We start from the raw sequence: 22,205 nt of genomic DNA on the forward strand, positions 1-22,205 counted from the left end.
TGGACGTGTGGGGTGACCAGACAGGATGCTTACGTACTCTTCATCTGTCAGAGTCGCATCCAGACCTATCAGAGGTCCCATATCACTCCAACTGCACACGGTCCACACCATTACAGAGCCTCCACCAGCTTGAACAGTCCCCTGCTGTCATGCAGGGTCCATGGATTCAGCCGTGTAACGCAAGTCTTTAGATGAACGGAAGGTTCCAAATTATTGGAAAAGAGCACAAGTAGTCCCAGTTTTCAAGAAGGGTCGTCGAGCAGATATGCAAAACTATAGGCCTATGTCTCTGACATCGATCTGTTGTAGAATTTTAGAACATGTTTTTTGCTCGCGTATCATGTCATTTCTAGAAACCCAGAATCTACTCTGTAGAAATCAACATGGATTCCGGAAACAGCGATCGTGTGAGACCCAAATCGCTTTATTTGTTCATGAGACCCAGAAAATATTAGATACAGGCTCCCAGGTAGACGCCATTTTCCTTGACTTCCGGAAGGCGTTCGATACAGTTCCGCACTGTCACCTGATAAACAAAGTAAGAGCCTACGGAATATCAGACCAGCTGTGTGGCTGGATTGAAGAGTTTTTAGCAAACAGAACACAGCATGTTGTTCTCAATGGAGAGACGTCTACAGACGTTAAAGTGACCTCTGGCGTACCACAGGGGTGTGTTATGGGACCATTGCTTTTCACAATATATATAAATGACGCAGTAGATAGTGTCGGAAGTTCCATGCGGCTTTTCGCGGATGATGCTGTAGTATACAGAGAAGTTGCAGCGAAATGCAGGAAGATCTGCAGCGGATAGGCATTTGGTGTAGGGAGTGGCAACTGACCCTTAACATAGACAAATGTAATGTATTGCGAATACATAGAAAGAAGGATCCTTATTGTATGATTATATGATGGCGGAACAAACACTGGTAACAGTTACTTCTGTAAAACATCTGGGAGTATGCGTACGGAACGATTTGTAGTGGAGTGATCATATGAAATTAATTGTTGGTAAAGCGGGTACCAGGTTGAGATTCATTGGGAGAGTCCTTAGAAAATGTAGTCCATCAACAAAGGAGGTGGCTTACAAAATACTCGTTCGGCCTATACTTGAGTATTGCTCATCAGTGTGGGATCCGTACCAGGTTGGGTTGACAGAGGAGATAGAGAAGATACAAAGAAGAGCGGCGCGTTTCGTCACAGGGTTGTTTGGTAAGCGTGATAGCGTTACGGAGATGTTCAGCAAACCCAAGTGGCAGACTCTTCAAGAGAGGCGCTTTGCATCGCGGTGTAGCTTGCTGTCCAGGTTTCGAGAGGGTGTGATTCTGGATGAGGTATCGAATATATTGATTCCCCCTACTTATACCTCCCGAGGAGATCACGAATGTAAAATTAGAGAGATTCTAGCGCGCACGGAGGCTTTCCGGCTGTCGTTCTTCCCGCGAACCACACCGTTGGATGGGTTGCGGAGTATAAATGTACATGTAGATGTAGACGCTCTGTCCATACCGATACACGTCCATCTGCTCGGTACAATTTGAAAGGATATTCGTCCGAACAGGCAACATGTTTCCAGTCATCAACAGTCAAATGTCAGTGTTGACGGGCCCAGGCGCGACGTAAAGCTTCGTATCATGCAGTCATCAAGGGTCATCAAGTGTACACCAGTGGTCCTTCACCTCCGAAAGCCCAAATCGATGATGTTTCGTTGAATGGTTCGCACGCTGAGACTTGTTGATGGCCCAGCATTGAAATCTGTTGCAATTTGTTGAATGGTTGCACTTCTGTCACGTTGATCGATTCTCTTCAGTCGTCGTTGGTCCCGTTCTTGCAGAATCGTTTTCCTACCGCAGTGATGTCGGAGATTTCATGTTTTACCGGATTCCTGATATTCATGGTACACTCGTGAAATGCTCCTACGGAGAAATTCCCACTTCATCACTACCTTGGAGTTGCTGTGTCCCACAGCTCGTGCGCCGACTATAACACTAAGTTCAAACTCTCTTAAATCTTAATAAGCTGCCATTTTAGCAGCAGTAACCGATCTAGCAACTCCACCAGACACTTTTTGTCTAACGTAGGCGTTGCCGACCGCAGCGCCGTATTCTGTCAGTTGACATATATCTGTATTTGAATATGCATGCCTAAACCAGTTTCTTTGTGCGCTTCAGTGTATTTGCCAAATGCGCAGGGCTCTCCATCTCCAAACAAACGCTAGTGATGTGCACAAGATGCGCACAGCTCCCCGTCTTCCAGTGAACTCAAAATTTTGTTAGCTGAAAAATACAGCTTGCTATTTCTTCCCGCCAAACAGGGCATCTCCACCAATAGTGAAATATGAGCACTCATCCGGCCAATGGCGAGTTTCCTTCATGCACAAAAATCCCGCCAAGAGCAACACGTCGTGATAAAACGCCAATGACTTCTCGACTCATCCTTCTTCTTCAAAAAGCTGTCGCTTCTTCTTCATCTCCATGACATCACAAACATATTTTGCCAGTTTCACGTTTTGCACCCAGAAAGTAGCGTCGCGTCAGAGGTTCTCTGAAAGTAAAAGCTGCACCCGAGGCTAGGCTCTGATTTTTCTTTAGGAAACAGTGACATTATCTCCTGAAGACACACTTCAGAACACAGCAAAGTGCCGGCTCCCGCTGACAGAGTAACTTCCCTGAGCTCAGCTCGGCTGCAGGACAGGACTCAGCAATAAATGCTTAATAGCTGATACCCCCAAGGCTGATCCAGTGTAGCGACTTTCATGGAGACAACACCAGAAGCTGCTAGCCTGTGATGATGACAGAGGACAGTTTTTTTTCGTTACGTCTGTCATTTCATTGCCTGTCCAGTGTGCTTCATGTTCCCTCGAACCCACACTCGTTGATTTCACATTTCTTGTCAATACGTCTCGTACCACTGTGCGGATTCATTAGCGTCGTAGCCAGAACAGCTTCTTTGTGTTCCCTGTCAGTTGCAGTCTTCTTCCTTCTCCTTTTTTATAATGCGGATTCCACCACTGTGCCCTCCTATTCTAGGACATTTCTCGATTTTTTTACGACAGATTTCACATCAACGTTAACAAACGCTATAACACTGTAATTGTCTTCTCAAGAGCTATCGAAAGCAGTTATAAGAAATGTACGATTCCACATAAAAAGAAAAAGGCGCTTGCTTCAATATCTCCGTTGATACCAGCACTAAAAACATCAACTAAACGAAAAACTATGTGCCCCTCGACGCTCTAACATTTGCTGAAAACCGCTTTTCTATATGTGTAACAGTTCACGAAATAAAAAGGGTGTTACGTATTACGTGACCAACCCTATATATCAGATATAACATGGTCATCGCAAAAAATGTAGTATAAAATATACAGAATGCCTCGTTAGATTAAGAGAGGATTTGAGGGCTCTGATCATACAAGTTAAATAAATAAATAAAGAGATAAATCCAAGATTCACAAATTGGGAAAAAAATACATCACAATGGACCATCCTTCTTCTTCTCCTCCTTTCCCACCGTTTGTCCCGCAATGTAGCCGTATCCGTTCTTTTGGCTCTCTATTTCCACACGACCTTCTACTTGGGTAGGTTGGAGGCTCGCTATGCTGAGGTCTGTATGGAGAACATCTGGTAAACGTTGCCTCTGTTTCCCGATGAGTCGTTTACCATAGACTTTCAACGAAATCCTGCGTTTTATTGTTGTATCTTGGGCTGCTCGAAGTACGTGTCTATACCACCATATACAGATTTCCCTCATGAAATGTGTTCCATTGTCACAGAGAAAACTCAAAGTAAGAAATACAGACGCCTTAGTTAATCCTGTCATAGATGTAAGCACATAATGAAGTACGTCATTGAAAACCACAAAATCTTCGAAAGGTACATCCCGTCGCACTTCGAAGACGACGACCAAACTGTTCTCCATGCAACAAGGAATGTAAGATACATAGGTACAAAAAAAGACAGAACATGGACTGGTGTATTAAAATAAACTGAGAACATACTGAATCACAAACATATTCTGTTTTATATATACAAGTGAAAGAATTATAAATGTTGGTTTAAAACAGACAGAGGCCATCTGATCATCAAAGACGTTTATCATCCAGCAAAAGGAAAATATGAGGAAACATTAGATGGTTTATGTGTAACTCCAAAAAAGAAATAAGTGGGGTTAAGTCCACTGCTAAAGGAATCATTTGCAGGCACCTTAATGTCACAATAATTTTTTAAAGCAAATTATTTAGAGTGTCCGTTCGTGTGTCTTTCATGAGGTTCAATCACAGTCTGTCCGCCCGATAGATGAATGGTCAGCGTGACGGACGGCCGTCCTGAGGGGCCCGGGTTCGATTCCCGGTTTGGTCGGGGATTTTCTCCGCTCAGGGACTGGGTGTTGTGTTGTCTTAATCGTCATTTCATCCCCATCCAGTGCGCAGGTCGCCCAATGTGGCGTCGAATGCAATAAGACCTGCACCAAGGCGGCCGGACCTACCCCGTAAGGGGCCTCCCGGCCAATGACGCTGAACGTTTATTTCCATTTTCCATCACAGTCTGAATTTAAAAAAAGACTATGTATAATAATCATCACATAAATTCATATTGTCTCATCTCATCTTTTCATAATATTGACTTCAACAACTACATCTGCACCTACATCTATACCTACATCCTTATCGAGACTCCGCAATCCACCTTACGGTCAGTGGCGGAGGGCACCCCGTACAACTACTAGCCAGTTCCTTTCCTGTTCCGCTCGCAAACAGAACGAGGGAAAAATGACTTGTCTATGTACAAAAATGATGAAGAAAAATCAGTAATACAATACATTGTTATGTCACTCAGTAAAAATATTTCCAGATTAGGGTAGGTGCCATTGTGCAATACCGCGGATGTCCGGCGACGACAGCGAGAAACTGCCTTATAGGCCAGGTAGGGACAAGTCTTGGACACTACACGTACACGCGTGTCTTAAGCCACGACACACGGAAACAGGAAGGCTATTGTCTCAGCAATGCTGTACCGATTCTTAATTTTGCTGCTCGTTTCTGTCGGTTTTGCTATTAAAATAACACTAATTGCTTTTCTCATTTTCTGTAACAACACTAGATTTCAAAATTAAGCAAATTTTAAGTATAATATTACGTCTTTTCCTAAGAAAGGTGTGTTTAGAAACGAAAAATTTTAGCGTTGTTGCTATGGCTAATTGAAGTTTCGGTTACTTTTACTCGGTTATTAGTGAAAACTAAAAAGACATCTGTTTTAACCGAGACGAAATAATTACCCGGTTATTCAGAACTAAAATACCGGTATCGGTTCTAACCTGTCGGTTTTTAGTATCCCTAACCTGCAGCGTGGGAATATGAGTCGGTGTAACTAAACTTGCGATACACGGTATGCTCAATAAAGGGGTCCCAGTCGTACACTGAATATTTTGAACGAGTAAACTTAATGTTGAAGCAAGGTGGTAATGTTTCTGTTCCATGAAAAAAAAAAATGTTCAAATGTGTGTGAAATCTTATGGGACTTAACTGCTAAGGTCATCAGTCCCTAAGCTTACACATTACTTAACCTATATTATCCTAAGGACAAACACACACACCCATGCCCGAGGGAGGACTCGAACCTCCGCTGGGACCAGCCGCACAGTCCATGACTGCAGCCCCTTAGATCGCTCCGCTAATCCCTCGCGGCTCTTTTCCATGAAGCTACATCAAATGATCACCAAATCAGGAAGGTTTCGAGAATATCAACAGTGAAGCCTCTTCTTCAGTGGTTCAAATGGCTCTGAGCACTATGGGACTTAACTTCTGAGGTCATCAGTCCCCTAGAACTTAGAACTACTTAAACCTAACTAACCTAAGGACATCACACACATCCATGCCCGAGGCAGGATTCGAACCTGCGACCATATCGGTCGCCCCGGTTCCAGACTGTAGCGCCTAGAACCGTTCGGCCACCCCGGCCGGCTTTTCTTTAGTTCTAAATAAAATAACCACCAGAAGTTTTCTCATCCCGATACCGTCTAGTACTGAAAACTGAATGAAAAGTATATTGTAGTAATCACTCGTTAAAAAGCACTGTAATGCCCTCCTATAACATGCTACTACTGAATGCCGAAGACTTTTGTAAAGGGACTTTCGTAAATAAAGACACAACGTCAAAACTAACTAAAAGAGCCAGTGGTTGAGCTTGGGCGCTTTTAGACGAACTGTAAAGTCCTCTGAGTTCCCGATTTGGTGGTCGCATTTGCCTATGAACGGAGCAGAAATGATGTAAAATGTGTAGCTACGAACTAGGTGGGCCGTCCAATATCGCTCACTATGGGGCGAAATCCTTGTGGATTTTCAAAAGATCATATTCCTGGAGGAACGGCAGTCTCCTGGTGCAAACTATTAAAGACGTTTGGGTGCATATGAATCGTCTTGAATCGTGCCGGGTATTTAATATGTTCGACAGTTCTGTTCACCACCGATTAAATAACGACTCCACTGGTAAGATTCAGAGGAAAAACCTACTCTTCCTTTCAGATTTAGATTTTTTAGCGTTTTCTCTAAACTGTTTGTTGCCAAGGCCGGAATGGTTAATTTGTAAAAACAGAACAAAACCGAAGTAGCTCTTCAATATATTTCAGATTGTCCTCGTGCTCCGGCTCCAATGATCACGTCGTCAACGGTATATTAAACACAATGCTTCTCTTATTTTTCAATCCTACAGGACAATTAGATATATATTAGTTTTCTATGAAAAAGACAACAACTTATATCACAAATCCTCTTAAAATTGTTGAGACACCCATGGCCTTACTGTAAACAACTGTTGGTTATCTCTACAGATAGAGAACGCACCGTGCTGTTTTTTTGTTTTTTGCGTGCTATGACAAGGTTTCAATTTTCCGTTGATGAGAGTTCATTAGGGATAGAAACCGTGATTATTAACACAACGTAATTTTATTCAGAGTCAGCGGAATTAAAATTCCCGTCCGACGATTCTGATTCATATTTTCTGTAACTTTTCTAAATTACTTTAGAACGAATGCCACAAAGAAACTTTAAGCGACGCTTCGGCTGATCTGTTCTCCTCTTCATCAACATTTCAGACTGACCGGAGTCACCATTCATATATTCTTTTCACATTTAAATGATTGTCTGAGTAATCATTGTTCTTTTCTACCCAAAGAGATGATCTCAGACCAACGGCTTTCGTGTGCCTGTACTCTCCTTCTGACTATTAGTAATTTCGAACGATAGGTTCACAATCCTTCAGTTGAAGCAGTTAATATAATTTGAACAAGCGATAGAAACTTCCATCTCACTGTTTTTGCCAAAGAGTATGATCATTAAAGATTTCTAATATGTCGCGATGTTTCTGCTTACGGAAGTTAAAGTTAATTCAGTTCGCTCGAGTGGAGTTCACATGCCTGCTTGGCCATCGAGATTTAGATTTAGTGTGGTTTCCAGGAAGGTCACATACGCTTCCTCCCAGCATTCCTAATCAACTGGTTTTGTGGATTTGGCATCTACCTTTTCTATTGCTATTGTGGTCGACGGAACTTTCCTTCCTGGTGCCAACTTTCGAAAATGCAGATAGCTTTGGTGCAACGTTTGTGCCACACTTAGTGAAGAGAAGAAGGTTATTAAAATATAACACCATTCCGACACGTGGTCAACGGTGATGAATCACAGTCTGGATGTGTGGGGAGCGAGAGAGAGGGAGAGAGAGATTTGAATCTGGCTCATCCTTTCTACATTTCCATTGCTATATCCAGTACATGCATAACGACGATCGCTCAGTGGTATGACGATTGAGCGTAAGCTGCTTGATGAAATTTCCTTGTACAACTTCTGGCTCCGTGTCATACCGGGCCAAACAGATAACGTCTATCAGGGTGGCGTAATAGATACGTCTCGAGTAGAGAGAAAGAGCGTATCTCGAACGGTATCTCTGTGACATTAGACTGAAGGGGACTATTTATACTCGTGCTGCGTACGCTCACCAGTCAGCGGTCAGCAGCTAGCAGCGAGTAAGTCAGCAGCCATGGACAGGTACGCAGGCCGCGTCGCTCTGGTCACAGGCGCCAGCGTCGGCATCGGCGCAGCCATCACCCAAAGTCTGCTCCGGCACGGACTCACCGTGGTGGGGCTGGCTAGGAGAGTCGACAAGGTCAAGGTAAGCTGCACCAGCCACTGCTCGACACTCCTGTAGCCCTAGAACAGGCCTGGGAAAGATTTGGGGAGCTGAGTCTGCTCACCTCTCCTGCTTCCCCCACCACTACGCTATTCCGAGCAGGTGTATCAGTGAGGTGACTGTATGCTGAAAGCTACACACATGATAAACTTAGGAATATACACAACTGGCCATTAAAATTGCTACACCAAGAAGAAATGCAGATGATGAACGAGTATTCATTGGACAAATATATTATACTAGAACTGACTTGTGATTACATTTTAACGCAATTTGGGTGAAGAGATCCTGAGAAATCACAATCTAGAACAACCACCTCTGGCCGTAATAACGGCCTTGATACGCCTCGGCTTTGAGTCAAACAGAGCTTGGATGGCGTGTACAGGTACAGCTGCCCATGCAGCTTCAGCACGATACCACAGTTCATCAAGAGTAGTGACAGGTGTATTGTGACGAGCCAGTTGCTCAGGCACCATTGACCAGACGTTTTCAGTTGGTGAGATATCTGGAGAATGTGCTGGCCAGGGCAGCAGTCGAACGTTTTCTGTATCCAGAAAGGCCCGTACAGGACCTGCGACATGCGGTCGTGCATTATCCTGCTGAAATGTAGGGTTTCGCAGGGATTGAATGAAGGGTAGAGCCACGAGTCGTAACACATCTGAACTGTAACGTCCACTGTTCAAAGTGCCAACAATGCGAACAAGAGGTGACCGAGATGTGTAACCAATGGCACCCCATACCATCACGCCGGGTGATATGCCAGTATGGTGATGACAAATACACGCTTCCAATGTGCATTCACCGCGATGTCGCCAAACACGGATGCGACCATCATGATGCTGTAAACAGAACCTGGATGACGTTTTGCCATTCGTGCACCCAGGTTCGTCGTTGAGTACACCATCGCAGGCGCTCCTGTCTGTGATGCAGCCGCAAGGGTAACCGCAGCCATGGTCTCCGAGATGATAGTCCATGCTGCTGCAAACGTCGTCGAACTGTTCGTGCAGATGGTTGTTGTCTTGCAAACGTCCCCATCTGTTGACTCAGGTATCGAGACGTGGCTGCACGATCCGTTGCAGCCATGCGGATAAGATGCCTGTCATCTGGACTGCTAGTGATACGAGGCCGTTGGGATCCAGCATGGCGTTCTGTATTACCCTCCTGAACCCACCGATTCCACTTTCTGCTAACAGTCATTGGATCTCGACCAACGAGGTCGTTGGGGTCCAGCACGGCGTTCCGTATTACCCTCCTGAACCCACCGATTCCATATTCTGCTAACAGTAATTTGATCTCGACCAACGCGAGCAGCAATGTCGCGATACGATAAACCGCAATCGCGATAGGTTACAATCCGAGCTTTATCAAAGTCGGAAACGTGATGGTACGCATTTCTCTTCCTTACACGAGGCATCACAACAACGTTTCACCAGGCAATGTCGGTCAACTGCTGTTTGTGTATGAGAAATCGGTTGGAAACTTTCCTCATGTCAGCACGTTGTAGGTGTCGCCACCGGCGCCAACCTTGTGTGAATGCTCTGAAAAGCTAATCATTTGCATATCACAGCATCTTCTTCCTGTCGGTTAAATTTCGCGTCTGTAGCACGTCATCTTCGTGGTGTAGCAATTTTAATGGCAAATATTTAACGTTTGCAACACAGTACAACTACTTTTATAAGCAGGATTTCATCACATGTGCTTATTTTCACTTTTTTCTTTCAAAGCAACAACTTTTATAACACGTAATAAATCCGGAAATCATGATCCGTGATAGTCACACCTGAATGTTGCTACATTGTTGTCAATTGCATAAAAAAATTATGCACCCATATGTTGTACCAAACACTAAAAACACTGAAATACTTTAGCAACTTGTCTGTACTATCGAGGACATTACTCTTGGGGTGACATTTTATAAAAGTCTCGTAAATACCTGGATTGGATAAACAGGTTGCTGAGAAGGGTGCTCTACTGTACATCTGTCAGCTCAAGTTGGAAGTAATGATATGGTAAGATCCTACGGGACCAAACTTCTGAGGTCATCGGTTCGTAAGCTAACACACAACTTAATTTACCTTAAACTGGCTTACGCTAAGGTCAACAGGCCCACCCATGCCCGAGGGTGGACTCGGACCTCCGACGTGGGAACCGCGCGGACCGTGACAAGGCGTCTCAGACCGCTTTTGCTATTCCGCGCCGCTGGAAGTAACGAGGTACATTAGCAGCCAAAAGCGAGAACGATCTGACAAATAAATCGAAATCTGTCCTCAGTCATACAATGTTTTGGTATCTTTTTGGGAAATTGTGATGAAGTGTTTCAGATAGTCATGTCTGGCCCAGGAGTGATTGCCTTGACTTGCAGGAAATGTTCCATATCATGAAAACGAAGCTGATTTTTCCATAGTAGTACTTTTGTTTGATGGCATCAGTCTTGACCGCCATATGTCACCAAATGATTCTGCCCTTGTGTTAAGACACTTGAGGAATTCAAATAATACTCTATGTTTGTGAGCAACTTCCCAAAGATGTTCGGGCTCACATGCGGTTCCTCTTCGTCGAAATGTCTCGGCTCAAACTCGTCTAGGGGTTGAACCGCAAGTGTCGCATCACGTGCCCTAGTTTAGACACTTGTGACCCTTTGGTTAAATTGTCTGGCTGATGGCAAGTTTGCGAAATACAAAGTTAACATAACATATAATGACAGTAATAATAATATTGGGAACCAAATTAACGACCCATAAATCATGTAGGCCACACAGTTGCGATTCGGTTAGAATAATGTTTATTCAGAAAGAAAACTAACAGCGAAAGTAGTCGTATTTAGAGTTACTGTTACACTCGAGCGCATACCTATTTGATACAGTTTGATCATTCACAATCTCACCGCGAAACACAAGTCCAATAGTCCGCCTCCTTAACTACACGAGAAGTTGGAGTTCACACCAGGCGCGCGGCTGCTCACCGCTCAGAGACGAAGTCTCGCGATACCACACAACGCGAAATTTTCTAAGCCACTTCACTTCCTAGCTACCTAAAAACCGACCTTCCCCTCCTCCAGCACTGTTTACTTTGGTGTCTTCTAGCCGAAATGCCCGTTTTCGCGTCTCCATCCGAACTGTCCCGTTTGGTGTCTCGACCAGAACTGCCCTCTGCCCGTACCCGGCGTCGTTTCCCGTGTGCCGGACACCTTCGCTCAACTGACTAGGGCAGTTCCCTTTCCTGAAGCCGTCCATCTGATTGGCTACAGCTAATTCTACATTACATTACATTTTAATATATTTAAATAATCAAAGCTTGACCACTTTCACGTTCTTAATAAAGTAACAATAATATCCATTACATAATAAACGTTAAATTCTTTTACATAAAACCAACACAATTTCCTTCTTAGCTTTGAAAGCCTCTGCCAGTATTCTTGCACCAATGTGCTTTCTGATAAATAAATAAAAAACAAAAGTAACTCAACTTTACAAAAAATATTCTATTACCTAATGATTCAATAAGGTGTCATGCTGTCGTCGTTCAATGTGTTTTGTTTGGAGGAAAAGATGATCTGATGCTTAACTGAAAATATTAATCATTTAAATTTACTATATCTTTTAAACAAATAAAGTTACAGAGTTGATATTTACAACATTTGCCATTTTAATGACGCGCTTCTATATGAAATGTCGATCGTTAAGATCGATCAAAGCGTTCAGATTTTAGCATTCAGATTTTTGTTACAAAACTTGTTAATTTCACTTTAACAGTGAATCCTAAACTATTATAGATATGATCAATATTCAAGTTTTATTGGGATTACCATGAAAATTTATGGAGGATGGCAGATTAAAATTACTGTGGCTTGATTCCCTGAATTGCTACAGAATTAAATGGTTTCCATAAATGTTTCCCCTTTATGGCCGTTCTTAGGTCCGCCATATTTAACACTGCTACGTCTCCTTGGCTTCTGCTGGGTTTCCCTATGACGCAGGCTCTCGTCTGTCTCACTCGCACACTACAGCGCTTAGGCCTCAATAGACAATAGACGCCTGTGAATTTCCCCATCTCGTGGTGAAACTGCGCCCTTTGTGGCACGCTGTTCTGGGCGACAGGGTTCGTTTCACAGTCCCTGAAGGCTGTCTCTTTCGGCCATATACTTAAACGAGAGCGAAATGCTTGTTAACTCATATGTTGACTACAAAAGATATTGTCAGCACTCTGCTTACCCTTAACTCAGTTTATGCCGTAATGGCTGCCTTCAATTCACTCAACATTCATTGTCATTCGTCAGAAGACAAGAGCATCAAATTGTCTTTGTGGTTGGTGTTGTAATGATGTTCCAGTAAGTGTTTATCCATATTAAGTATTTTGTACGGCTTTAATATTACACGAATAGTGAGGCAATTTCCATTGGGCATTGAGCGATATGGCTTTTCCACTTTTCATTTTTTAGACATAGATATAGACGCTATAGTATTACTGATACAGAACGTAAATCTAGATTAACGCAAGTAGTATTGTCAGCAAACTGCTTGCTGTATGACAAGGTAAATGCTTTGCTCTAGCGACGTCCGTCTGCAGCCTTCATTCTGTTCTTCCTCCTCACCCCTCAACCACACTCGCCGCTGCGCTCGCGGAACGCTGTTTGGCCATGCCTGTCCTAAACTGTAAGCATCCATTTAGTCACTTAAAGTGCGTCTTAAAGCGAACTAGGAAAAACCCGTGTGGTTATACGTGCCGCAAGGCGCACATCAATATTCTACTGATAGCAAGTTATCTAGACATCGAGTACCAAAAGGAAATTGGACACTCTTGATTTTTCTGCAGTCATTGCGCTAAATACGGCGGCAGTGAAGTAAACGATCAATATGGGTGAAAAAACAGAACTTCTTTTAGAGGACTTATCACTGAAATATTGTTGTTGTTGCTGTGGTCTTCAGTCCAGAGACTGGTTTGATGCAGCCCTCCATGCTACTCCATCCTGTGCAAGCTTCTTCATCTTCAAGTACCTACTGCAACGTTCGTCCTTCTGCATCTGCTTAGTGTATTCATCTCTTGGTCTCCCGCTACGATTTTTAGCCTACACGCTGCCCTCCAACACTGTATTGGTGATCCCTTGATGCCTCAGAACGTGTCAAATGTTCAAATGTGTGTGAAATCTTATGGGACTTAACTGCTAAGGTCATCAGTCCCTACGCTTAGCCGGCCGCGATGGTCTCGCGGTTCTAGGCGCGCAGTCCGGAACCGTGGGACTGCTACGGTCGCAGGTTCGAGTCCTGCCTCGGGCATGGATGTGTGTGATGTCCTTAGGTTAGTTAGGTTTAAGTAGTTCTAAGTTCTAGGGGACTGATAACCACAGCAGTTGAGTCCCATAGTGCTCAGAGCCAGCCCTAAGTTTACACACTACTTAAATTATCCTAAGGATAAACACACACACCCATGCCCGAGGGAGGACTCGAACCTCCGCCAGGACCAGCCTCACAGTCCATGACTGCAGCGCCTGAAACCGCTCGGCTAATCCCGCGCGGCTCAGAACATGTCCTACGAACCGATCCCTTCTTCTAGTCAAATTGTGCCGCAAATTTCTCTTCTCCCCAATTCTTTTCAGTATATCCTCATTAATTACGTGATCTACCCATCTAATCTTCAGCATTCTTCTGTAGCACCACATTTCGAAAGTTTCTATTCTCATCTTGTCTGAACTATTTATCGTCCATGTTTCACTTCCATGTATGGCTACACTCCATACAAATACTTTCAGAAAAGACATCCTGAGACTTAAATCTATACTCGATGTTAACAAATTTCTCTTCTTAAGAAATGCTTTCCTTGCCATTGCCAGTCTACATTTTATATCCTCTCTACTTCGACCATCATCAGTTATTTTGCTCCCCAAATAGCAAAACTCCTTTACTACTTTAAGTGTCTCATTTCCCAATCTAATTCCCTCAGCATCACCCGACTTAATTCGAGTACATTCCTTTATCCTCGTTTTGCTTTTGTTGATGTTCATCTTATATCCTCCTTTCAAGACACTATCCTTTCCGTTCAACTGCTCTTCCAAGTCGTTTGCTGTCTCTGAGAGAATTACAATGTCATCAGCAAACCTCAAAGTTTATATTTCTTCTCCATGGATTTTAATACATACTCCGAATTTTTCTTTTGTTTCCCTCACTGCTTGCTCAATATACAGATTGAATAACATGGGGGATAGGCTACAACCCTGTCTCACTCCCTTCCCAACCAATGCTTGCCTTTCATGCCCCTCGACTCTTATAACTGCCATCTGGTTTCAGTATTGCCTCACGTGTTCCAACGTTTCTACGGAATCCAAACTGATCTTCCCCGAGGTTGGCTTCTACCAGTTTTTCCATTCTTGTGTAAGGAATTCGTGATAGTATTTTGCGGCTGTGACTTATTAAACTGATTGTTTGGTAATTTTCACACCTGTCAACACCTGCTTTCTTTGGAAATGGAATTTGCATATTCTTCTTGACGTCTGAGGGTATTTCACCTGTTTCATGCATCTTGCTCACCTAATGGTAGAGTTTTGTCAGGGCTGGCTCTCCCAAGGCTATCAGTAGTTCGAATGGAATTTTGTCTACTCGCGGGGCCTTGTTTCGACTTAGGCTTCCAGTGCTCTGGCAAACTCTTCGCGCAGTATCGTATCTGCCATTTCATCTTTATCTTCGTCCTCTTCCATCTACATAATAATGCACTCAAGGACATCGCCCTTGTACAGACCCTCGTCTTTTTACGTACTTGATCCTCTGCTGCCTTCACTATTTCATCTCTCAAAGCTACTCTCTTCTTCTACTGTATTTCTTTACCCTGTTCTTGTCAATCGTTTCCTAATGTTCTCTCTGAAACTCCCTACAACCTCCTGTTCTTTCACTTTATCCTGGTCCCATCTCCTAAATTCCCACCTTTTTGCACTTTATTTAGTTTTAATCTACAGTTCATAAACAATAGATTGTGGTCAGAGTCCACATCTGCCCTAGAAATGTCTTACAATTCAAGACTTGGTTCCTAAACCTCTGTCTTACATTTATATAATATACCTGAAACCTTCCAGTGACTCCAGGCCTCTTTCACGTATACAATCTTCTTTCATGATTCTTGAACCAAGTGTTAGCTATGGTTAAGTTACGCTCTGTGCAAAATTCTACCAGACGGCTTCGTCTTTCATTCCTTACCCCCATTCCATATCCACTTACTGCTTTTCCTTCTCTTACTTTTACTACTGTCAAATTCCAGTCCCCCATGACTATTAAATTTTCGTCACTATTTGAAAATTTCTTTTATCTCATCATACATTTCTTCAATCTCTTCGTCATCTGCGGAGCTAGTTGACATATAAACTTGTACTACTCTGGCAGGCATGTGCTTCGTATCTATCTCCGCTACAATAATTTTTTCACTATGCTGTTGTAGTAGCTTACCCGCGCTTCTATATTTTTATTCATTATCAAACCTACTCGTGCATTACCCCTATTTGTTTTTGTATTTATAACCGTGTATTCACCTGACTAAAAGTCTTGTTCCGCCTGTCACCGAACTTCACTAATTCCCACTATATCTAACTTTAACCTATCAATTTCCCTTTTTAAATTTTCTAACCTACCTGCCAGATTAAGGGATTTGATATTCCACGCTCCGATCCGTAGAGCGCCAGTTTTGGTTCTGCTGATAACGACGTCCTCCTCTGTAGTCCTCGCCCGGAGATCCGAATAGGGGACTATTCTACCTACGGAATATTTTACCCAAGAGAACGCCATCATCATTTAACCATACAATAAGCTGCATGCCCTAGGGAAAAATTGCGGCTGTAATTTCCCATTGCTTTCAGCTGTTCGCAGTACCAGCACAGCAAGGTCGTTTTGGTTAGTGTTACAGGGCCAGATCAGTCAATCATCCAGACTGTTGCCCCTGCAACTACTGGAAAGGCTGCTGCCCCTCTTCAGGAACCACACGATTGTCTGGCCTCCCAACAGATACCCCTCCGTTGTAATTGCACCTACGGTACGGTTATCTGTCTTACTGAGACACGCAAGCCTCCCCACCAGCGGCAAGATCCATGGTTCATGGAGAGGGATCACTAAAATATTGTAACAAAAATACAAAATTTTGTTTGTCGCATGTATATCCAGATAACGAAAGCTCTTAAAAAACCAAACTTTCAGTACAAAAAAAAAAAAAATACTTGTGACCAGTATTGAGGTTTCAATGGCATGCCTTCCTCTCCTGTATCGTGAATGCAGAATTCATATTTTCTTTTTATTTTCCATCAATGTTGTCGGCGTCCCACACACTTAACATACAGCACATTTCGAGTAGTGTTGTATCGCATTTGGTGCCGATATAATACTCTTCACTTCCAATGTCAAAGACACATAGACCTAGAACATATTACTCTCTTAAAACCGTCCGTAGCTCGTGGACCAGTGGCTAGCGTTGCTGCCTCTGGATGACGGTGTCCGGGGTTCGGTTCCCGGCCGGGTTGGGGAATTTCTCTGCCCGGGGACTGGGTATTTGTGTTGTCCTCATCATTTCATTATCATCGTCTTCATTCGTGACAGTGGCTAGACTGGACTGTGTAAAAATTGGGACTTTATACGGGCACTGATGACCGTGCAGTTGACCGCCCCACAATCCGAACATCATCATCTTCATCAGTTAAAACCCTCTCTTGCTAAATACGCCAAGTTGCCACATTCTGCCTTTTTCTTCTCGAAATAACTATGTCGGTGCGGGCCGAGCACTGCTGAAGCTGTGAAGCATGGTCGATAGCACGCCATTAGGTGAACGCTTAGGCAACTTTCGTGTAACATCGGATGCGCTGTAACACATGGATATAGCCTCGTCCTCGATTCCGTTCAGTATGCTACAATAGGATGGAGGAAGGAGTTTACGCAATACGTGAAACTCCACAGACTCTTGTTGCACGAGAAAACTAACGTAGGACTATATAGTTATGTTCTATCTAAATTTAGACCTTGGGACCGCGCTAGGCTGTTCTTCTTTCATTATTGGCAGTAAGCAATTAAGCTAGCTTTATGCTCTCTTCAATAGTTCTTCGTCTGCTCACCTTTTCTTTCCTCGCTTCTACTGTGCGTCATCTTCAGTGTTCCTGGGACTCATTTACTTGAGGAAATACTTGTTTCCGCATTTTGTTCAGTCTTCAGTTCTTGCTTCTTTGTACCAATTTCTTATAGGTCTTCATGCATTTTCCTAAGCCAGTTGTGTTAATTTTTCTAAATTCTGTACGATTTTTCCTGGAATTCTGTTAGGACTCATTCTTCACCTCTACCGCTATAACTTTATTGTACGTTATTGTTTATTTCTGTGTGACTTCTTAATTTAAATACTTCTACAGTTCGTGTACTTGTTAATATCTTCCTCACAATATTTCTTTTCTTTTCCCTGATTACTTACTTTTCTTTTATTGATCATAAAATTAGTATTTATGTTACATATGTGCATTCTGAATGCATCTATGTCTCGCAGTGATGAATTTTTGCATTTACAAAACAATTTTTTAATGCAAACATATTTTGTTAAGTCAAATGCTAAGTATCTCTTTTGTAGTCTTGATCTGATTGCTTCTCTATATAAGGAGAGTCTTTCTTTCAGGAAGCAGTTACGAAAATTTATTTATTTGCAGGCTACGTTTGGATTATTACAGCTCCATTAAGTTACTGACACAAATTTTTGCATCGAAAACAGAGTTATAATATTCTAAACAGGTTTGCAAATGAATAAATTTTGGTCGTCGATTGATGAAAACTTTTTGCCCCTCTGTAAACTAAGACTAAGTGCCTGGCCTATACAATTGAATTCGAAAGGAGCATGGTTCCAGGCAACCTGTGCCTACCTAATGTAGCCTATTCAAGATCTGTCTAAACCAGTTCAGTAGAATACGTGGTCCCTGAAAAAGGGCACAGCTGATTTCCTTTTCCATCCTCGTTCAGCTGAGGTAGTACCCAGTCTCTAATGATCCTGATGTCAACTGAAAATTAAACTCCTTTTTCGACGTGCGCTAGACCCTTGGCAACAGGTTAGTGATCGGCATACAGTTTTGTTGCAGGGATGTATTTAACGAAGCCATTCGCCGCCATCTTGTCCAACATTGTTGTCCAGCAGCTGATTACCTAAATATAGACAGGGCGCTAGGTTCTAGCCTCGTTTCCTCTGTTTATCTCTTTTTCCCTGCCTTGGTAGTACTGTGAGTACATCTCCTCGCCACAGGTCCTGTCTCGCTTGAAGGTTTTCCAACTGTGTCACCTACACGATAAACTTTTATTTAGGCCGACTATGTAAGAGTTATGAACATTGCACATATTTAAAATTTCTTCATTTCTGCCAGTACACGCCTTCCATAGTGAGAAATGTAGAGGCCATGTTCCAACAATTTGCACAGGGAGGGGAATGGTTTAGATGTCCACATGGGCACACAGATGTAGGTTTTCGGTGTGATTTCCGATGGTCCCTTTGGAAGGGTACGGCCGATATCCTTCCCGTTCCTTGCGTGGAAGTTCCGAGGTCTGTAAAGAGACAGACTGGGATTTTACATTAGTTATGCTGTGGGGATAGCATAGGCCTATACAAAACAAGAAAAATTACTAGACCTACTCAATTGAGGAGATAAAAAATACTGTTAAGCTGCAAAGCAATATAAATCTGCAAACCATGACGACGAAAAGAAAACGTACAAGGTAGAACGACTAATTACTTAGCAAGCTCAACATGTTAACATTTTCTCTGCGTATGTAAGCTAAGAAAAACTAGTAAGCGAGTATGGCTCCGATGAGATACTTGAAGTTTTTTCGTGGATGTTCCGTTCTCGTTTTCAAACCAGTTTTAATATTTTGTTCACTAAAATTCCACATCATTGTAGTCTTTCTGTAAATAATCACCACGTTAGAGTTTGGTTAGAATATATGCTTTACCAGACATGGTCGTGGAACTGGAACCACAGGGCACACTGACATTTTGCACATTTACAAAGTGTCATCAGGATTGGGCGCTACATTAAGTGCGAGAAGAATCGAGCAAAGATCTGGTCCCGAATCTTGGGATTTGTGCAATGACAACTAGCAGCGAAGTAACCGACCAGGCTAACAAGAAGTATTTTTAGCACTTTCAGTTTCTTCAATTTATGATACTGTTTTCTTCTTTTCAGTTGATACCACTACGTTCAGTTTACAGAAAAATTTATAACTTACAGCAAGGCATTTAACACAAATAAATTTCATTTAATTGTATCTATAAAGGAACATGTTTTTGCAATTCGTTATTATATAAATATTACTGGCAAGATAGTTTTGGATATAGTAACAAGCAGCACCATCTTGTTCTACGTATTTTAATATCATCTCTGACCCTTGTTTCTTTCTGCTAACCATAAACAGTAACTCCACGATGTTCATGTAATATTAAATTTTTTCCTGGTAATCTTATTTTTGTGTAGGCACTGGCACTAAAAGATGCTCCTGGAAAGTTGTACGCTCTAGAAGGAGATGTCAGCAACGAGAAAAGCATCCTTGCTGCTTTCAAATGGATTAAGGACAATCTGAAAGGTGTCGACATCCTCATTAACAACGCTGGGCTTGTCGTAGAGAGCGACCTATCATGTAAGTAAATATCGCAGTTTATGAGTTTGTTTCGGCATCTCAGTGAAGCAAAACATATTTGTATTCAGTTTGGCAATATCAGTGGATTTGGTGTGTTATAAATGCTATGCTTTCCGATATAAGCTTTTAATGCTGTCATACTGCATCATATATATTTGTATTAATACGTCTGGCGCATTTTATAATATCTGATAACCGATGAGATGTCACAGGGAGTTTCTTTTGTCTACTGCTGCCATAGACAAAAAAAAGCATGAAGTGTCGCTGTAGGCATATCCCATTAGTGTTAGAACCTGAGTATGCTTCGTAGAAAGAACTTTACAGTTTTATGCAGTTGCCCGAAAGATCATAGATAAATTGTCGTAAATAGACTGTAAGAAGTTTCTTAAGATAAAGCTGTGTATACATTTTTATATTAGTTATTTACATTAGAGCTGGATATAGCACTATGCATCACTGACCGACCATAATTATATTTGGAGATTGAACTTTGATTTTTGGCATCTCGCTTTTATTTTCAGTGGTACGCAAAATTTCATCATGATCATGAAATGAGGAAATTGTTGTTGGACATTACTTCGCAGAAATAAGAGTAAAGGCTAATTACCCTTTGGATACTACAGTGTATTTATCAAGAAATTAGAAAGTGGTGAGACCGAATATAAAGTTTACAAGAAAAGAAACTGAGCCAAAAAATATCTTTCGTCGACAGCAAAAGAGTGATGGTTATGGATAGCACTACATGTTTAAGTGGTGTTCCGTACTCTACATGAAATCGTTTAAAGGCTCTTTTGCAGTAGATCCCAGTTCCAGGAAAAAAAATTGTGCGTATGTGTGGAAGACATGCCAAGTTTGGTCCTTCGCAGTCAGCTACAGAGATAATGGTGGACAATCAACGTGAATGAAGCTTTGCTCAGCGAAATAATTCATCAGAGCAGTTCGAAACTGTAAGACATTATTGTACCTGGAGAGCATCTGCATAGCGCTGGGCGTTAACACTCCGAAAAGAACGGGAATACATTTGTGAAGAGTATGTAACCTGCTAAAATGTTTAGGTTCAGCCACTTTTACGAAAAGAATAATTGGCAACTTTGCGGAGATATAAATCATTTAAGTTACCTTAACGTGCATATCTTCTTTCACTGATTTGCTAATGTACAATATTCTGAGATAACTCCTCACTTAGGCAACAAATGTTGGTAGCACAAAAAAAGTTCACTGTGTGCAAAACTTAGGGATCAAAGTAACATTCACATGACGGGTTACTGCTAACTAGTACAGCTCCATGAAACTTGGACCACACTTAGAAAGAATTGCTATAACGTGGTACAGAAGGTAACTGAAAAGAATACGTATTGAGACAAATAGAGATTGTATTGTTATTCAGAGATAATAATTATACTGCGACCACCGAGATCTATGGTGGTCCACTGGACGTGATTCTCAATAGGTGCCTACTGTCGTAAGAGAACTAGACAGGATATACTGGGGATGATATAGTCGATTATTCTGTAAATTGAAGAGCGAGCAGCTCTCGTGTTGGAAAACTGACCTTTTCCAGAAGAAAGCAGCAACAGTCCTACAGGATGACTAACAGTCAGTTTCCCTACTGGCAGTAGAAGGCAGTGTGGCAGAGATTTGCGTTGCTTCTTTTCGTATGTGTAGTTTTATTAGTTGCTAATATCTCTATCCCAATTAGTGCTAACTACGAGGTGTGCTGCGGAAGAGCCAGCATTATTATGAAACAGCGTGTAGTTGTGTCCTGCGACGTAGTGGTCTAGAGAGAGTGGGAACTTACTACCTCGACCTCCATTTCGCAGATGCACATATGAGGGAAGTAAGTGACTTCATTCTGGCGACCCAGCATCCCACATACTTCTACTATCCATCCCTGCTCCCTTCCACTACCACCAGTTACATCCCCAGAACACAATTTATCCCTCAATACGGCTCTGCTGTACTTAGATACGCTACAGCCATTTAATATTTAGCCTTAACATACTTCATTTAACTATAAACATTAATTTTATACCATTATAACACTTGTTATTTTTCCATCCCCTGCAACGCAGAAACTGTTACTTCTAGAGAAAAAAATTAATACGACCTTTTTTTAGGAAATTTTAGTTTAATTTTGTACTGTAAAACATTTTCGCTAGACGCTACAGTTTTCGAGTTATTCAAGAAAAACGTCAAAAAGTGACCTCCAAACGCCACCCACCCTACACTCACTTCCCGCATGTCGACATTTTCAGTATGTTGTTCATTACACTTCCCCCTACCACCGTTCAAAAATTTGTGACTACGCGAATTTTTCCCCTATTCACCCTTTCTTGGTCTTTGTTGGCTGGATACAGCTGACGCTTCAATTTTAGTCACGTTTGTTTGAAGTATTCTTTTCACTGTCGTA

At 42.3% G+C, this 22,205-nt stretch overlaps 1 protein-coding gene across 1 annotated transcript in view; it reads left to right on the plus strand.

The window, feature by feature from the left end:
• The first annotated feature begins 8,027 nt into the window (after window positions 1–8,027).
• The window catches only part of LOC124775868 (dehydrogenase/reductase SDR family member 11-like), a 28,311-nt gene continuing 14,133 nt past the window's right edge, over window positions 8,028–22,205 (plus strand). The window contains exons 1-2 of the mRNA XM_047250702.1: window positions 8,028–8,159; window positions 19,633–19,795. Of these exons, the coding sequence (XP_047106658.1) occupies window positions 8,028–8,159; window positions 19,633–19,795 (295 nt within the window). The remainder of the gene's footprint in view (window positions 8,160–19,632; window positions 19,796–22,205) is intronic.

The sequence above is a fragment of the Schistocerca piceifrons genome, chromosome 2 (genome assembly GCF_021461385.2).
Source record: "Schistocerca piceifrons isolate TAMUIC-IGC-003096 chromosome 2, iqSchPice1.1, whole genome shotgun sequence".
NCBI lineage: Eukaryota > Metazoa > Arthropoda > Insecta > Orthoptera > Acrididae > Schistocerca > Schistocerca piceifrons.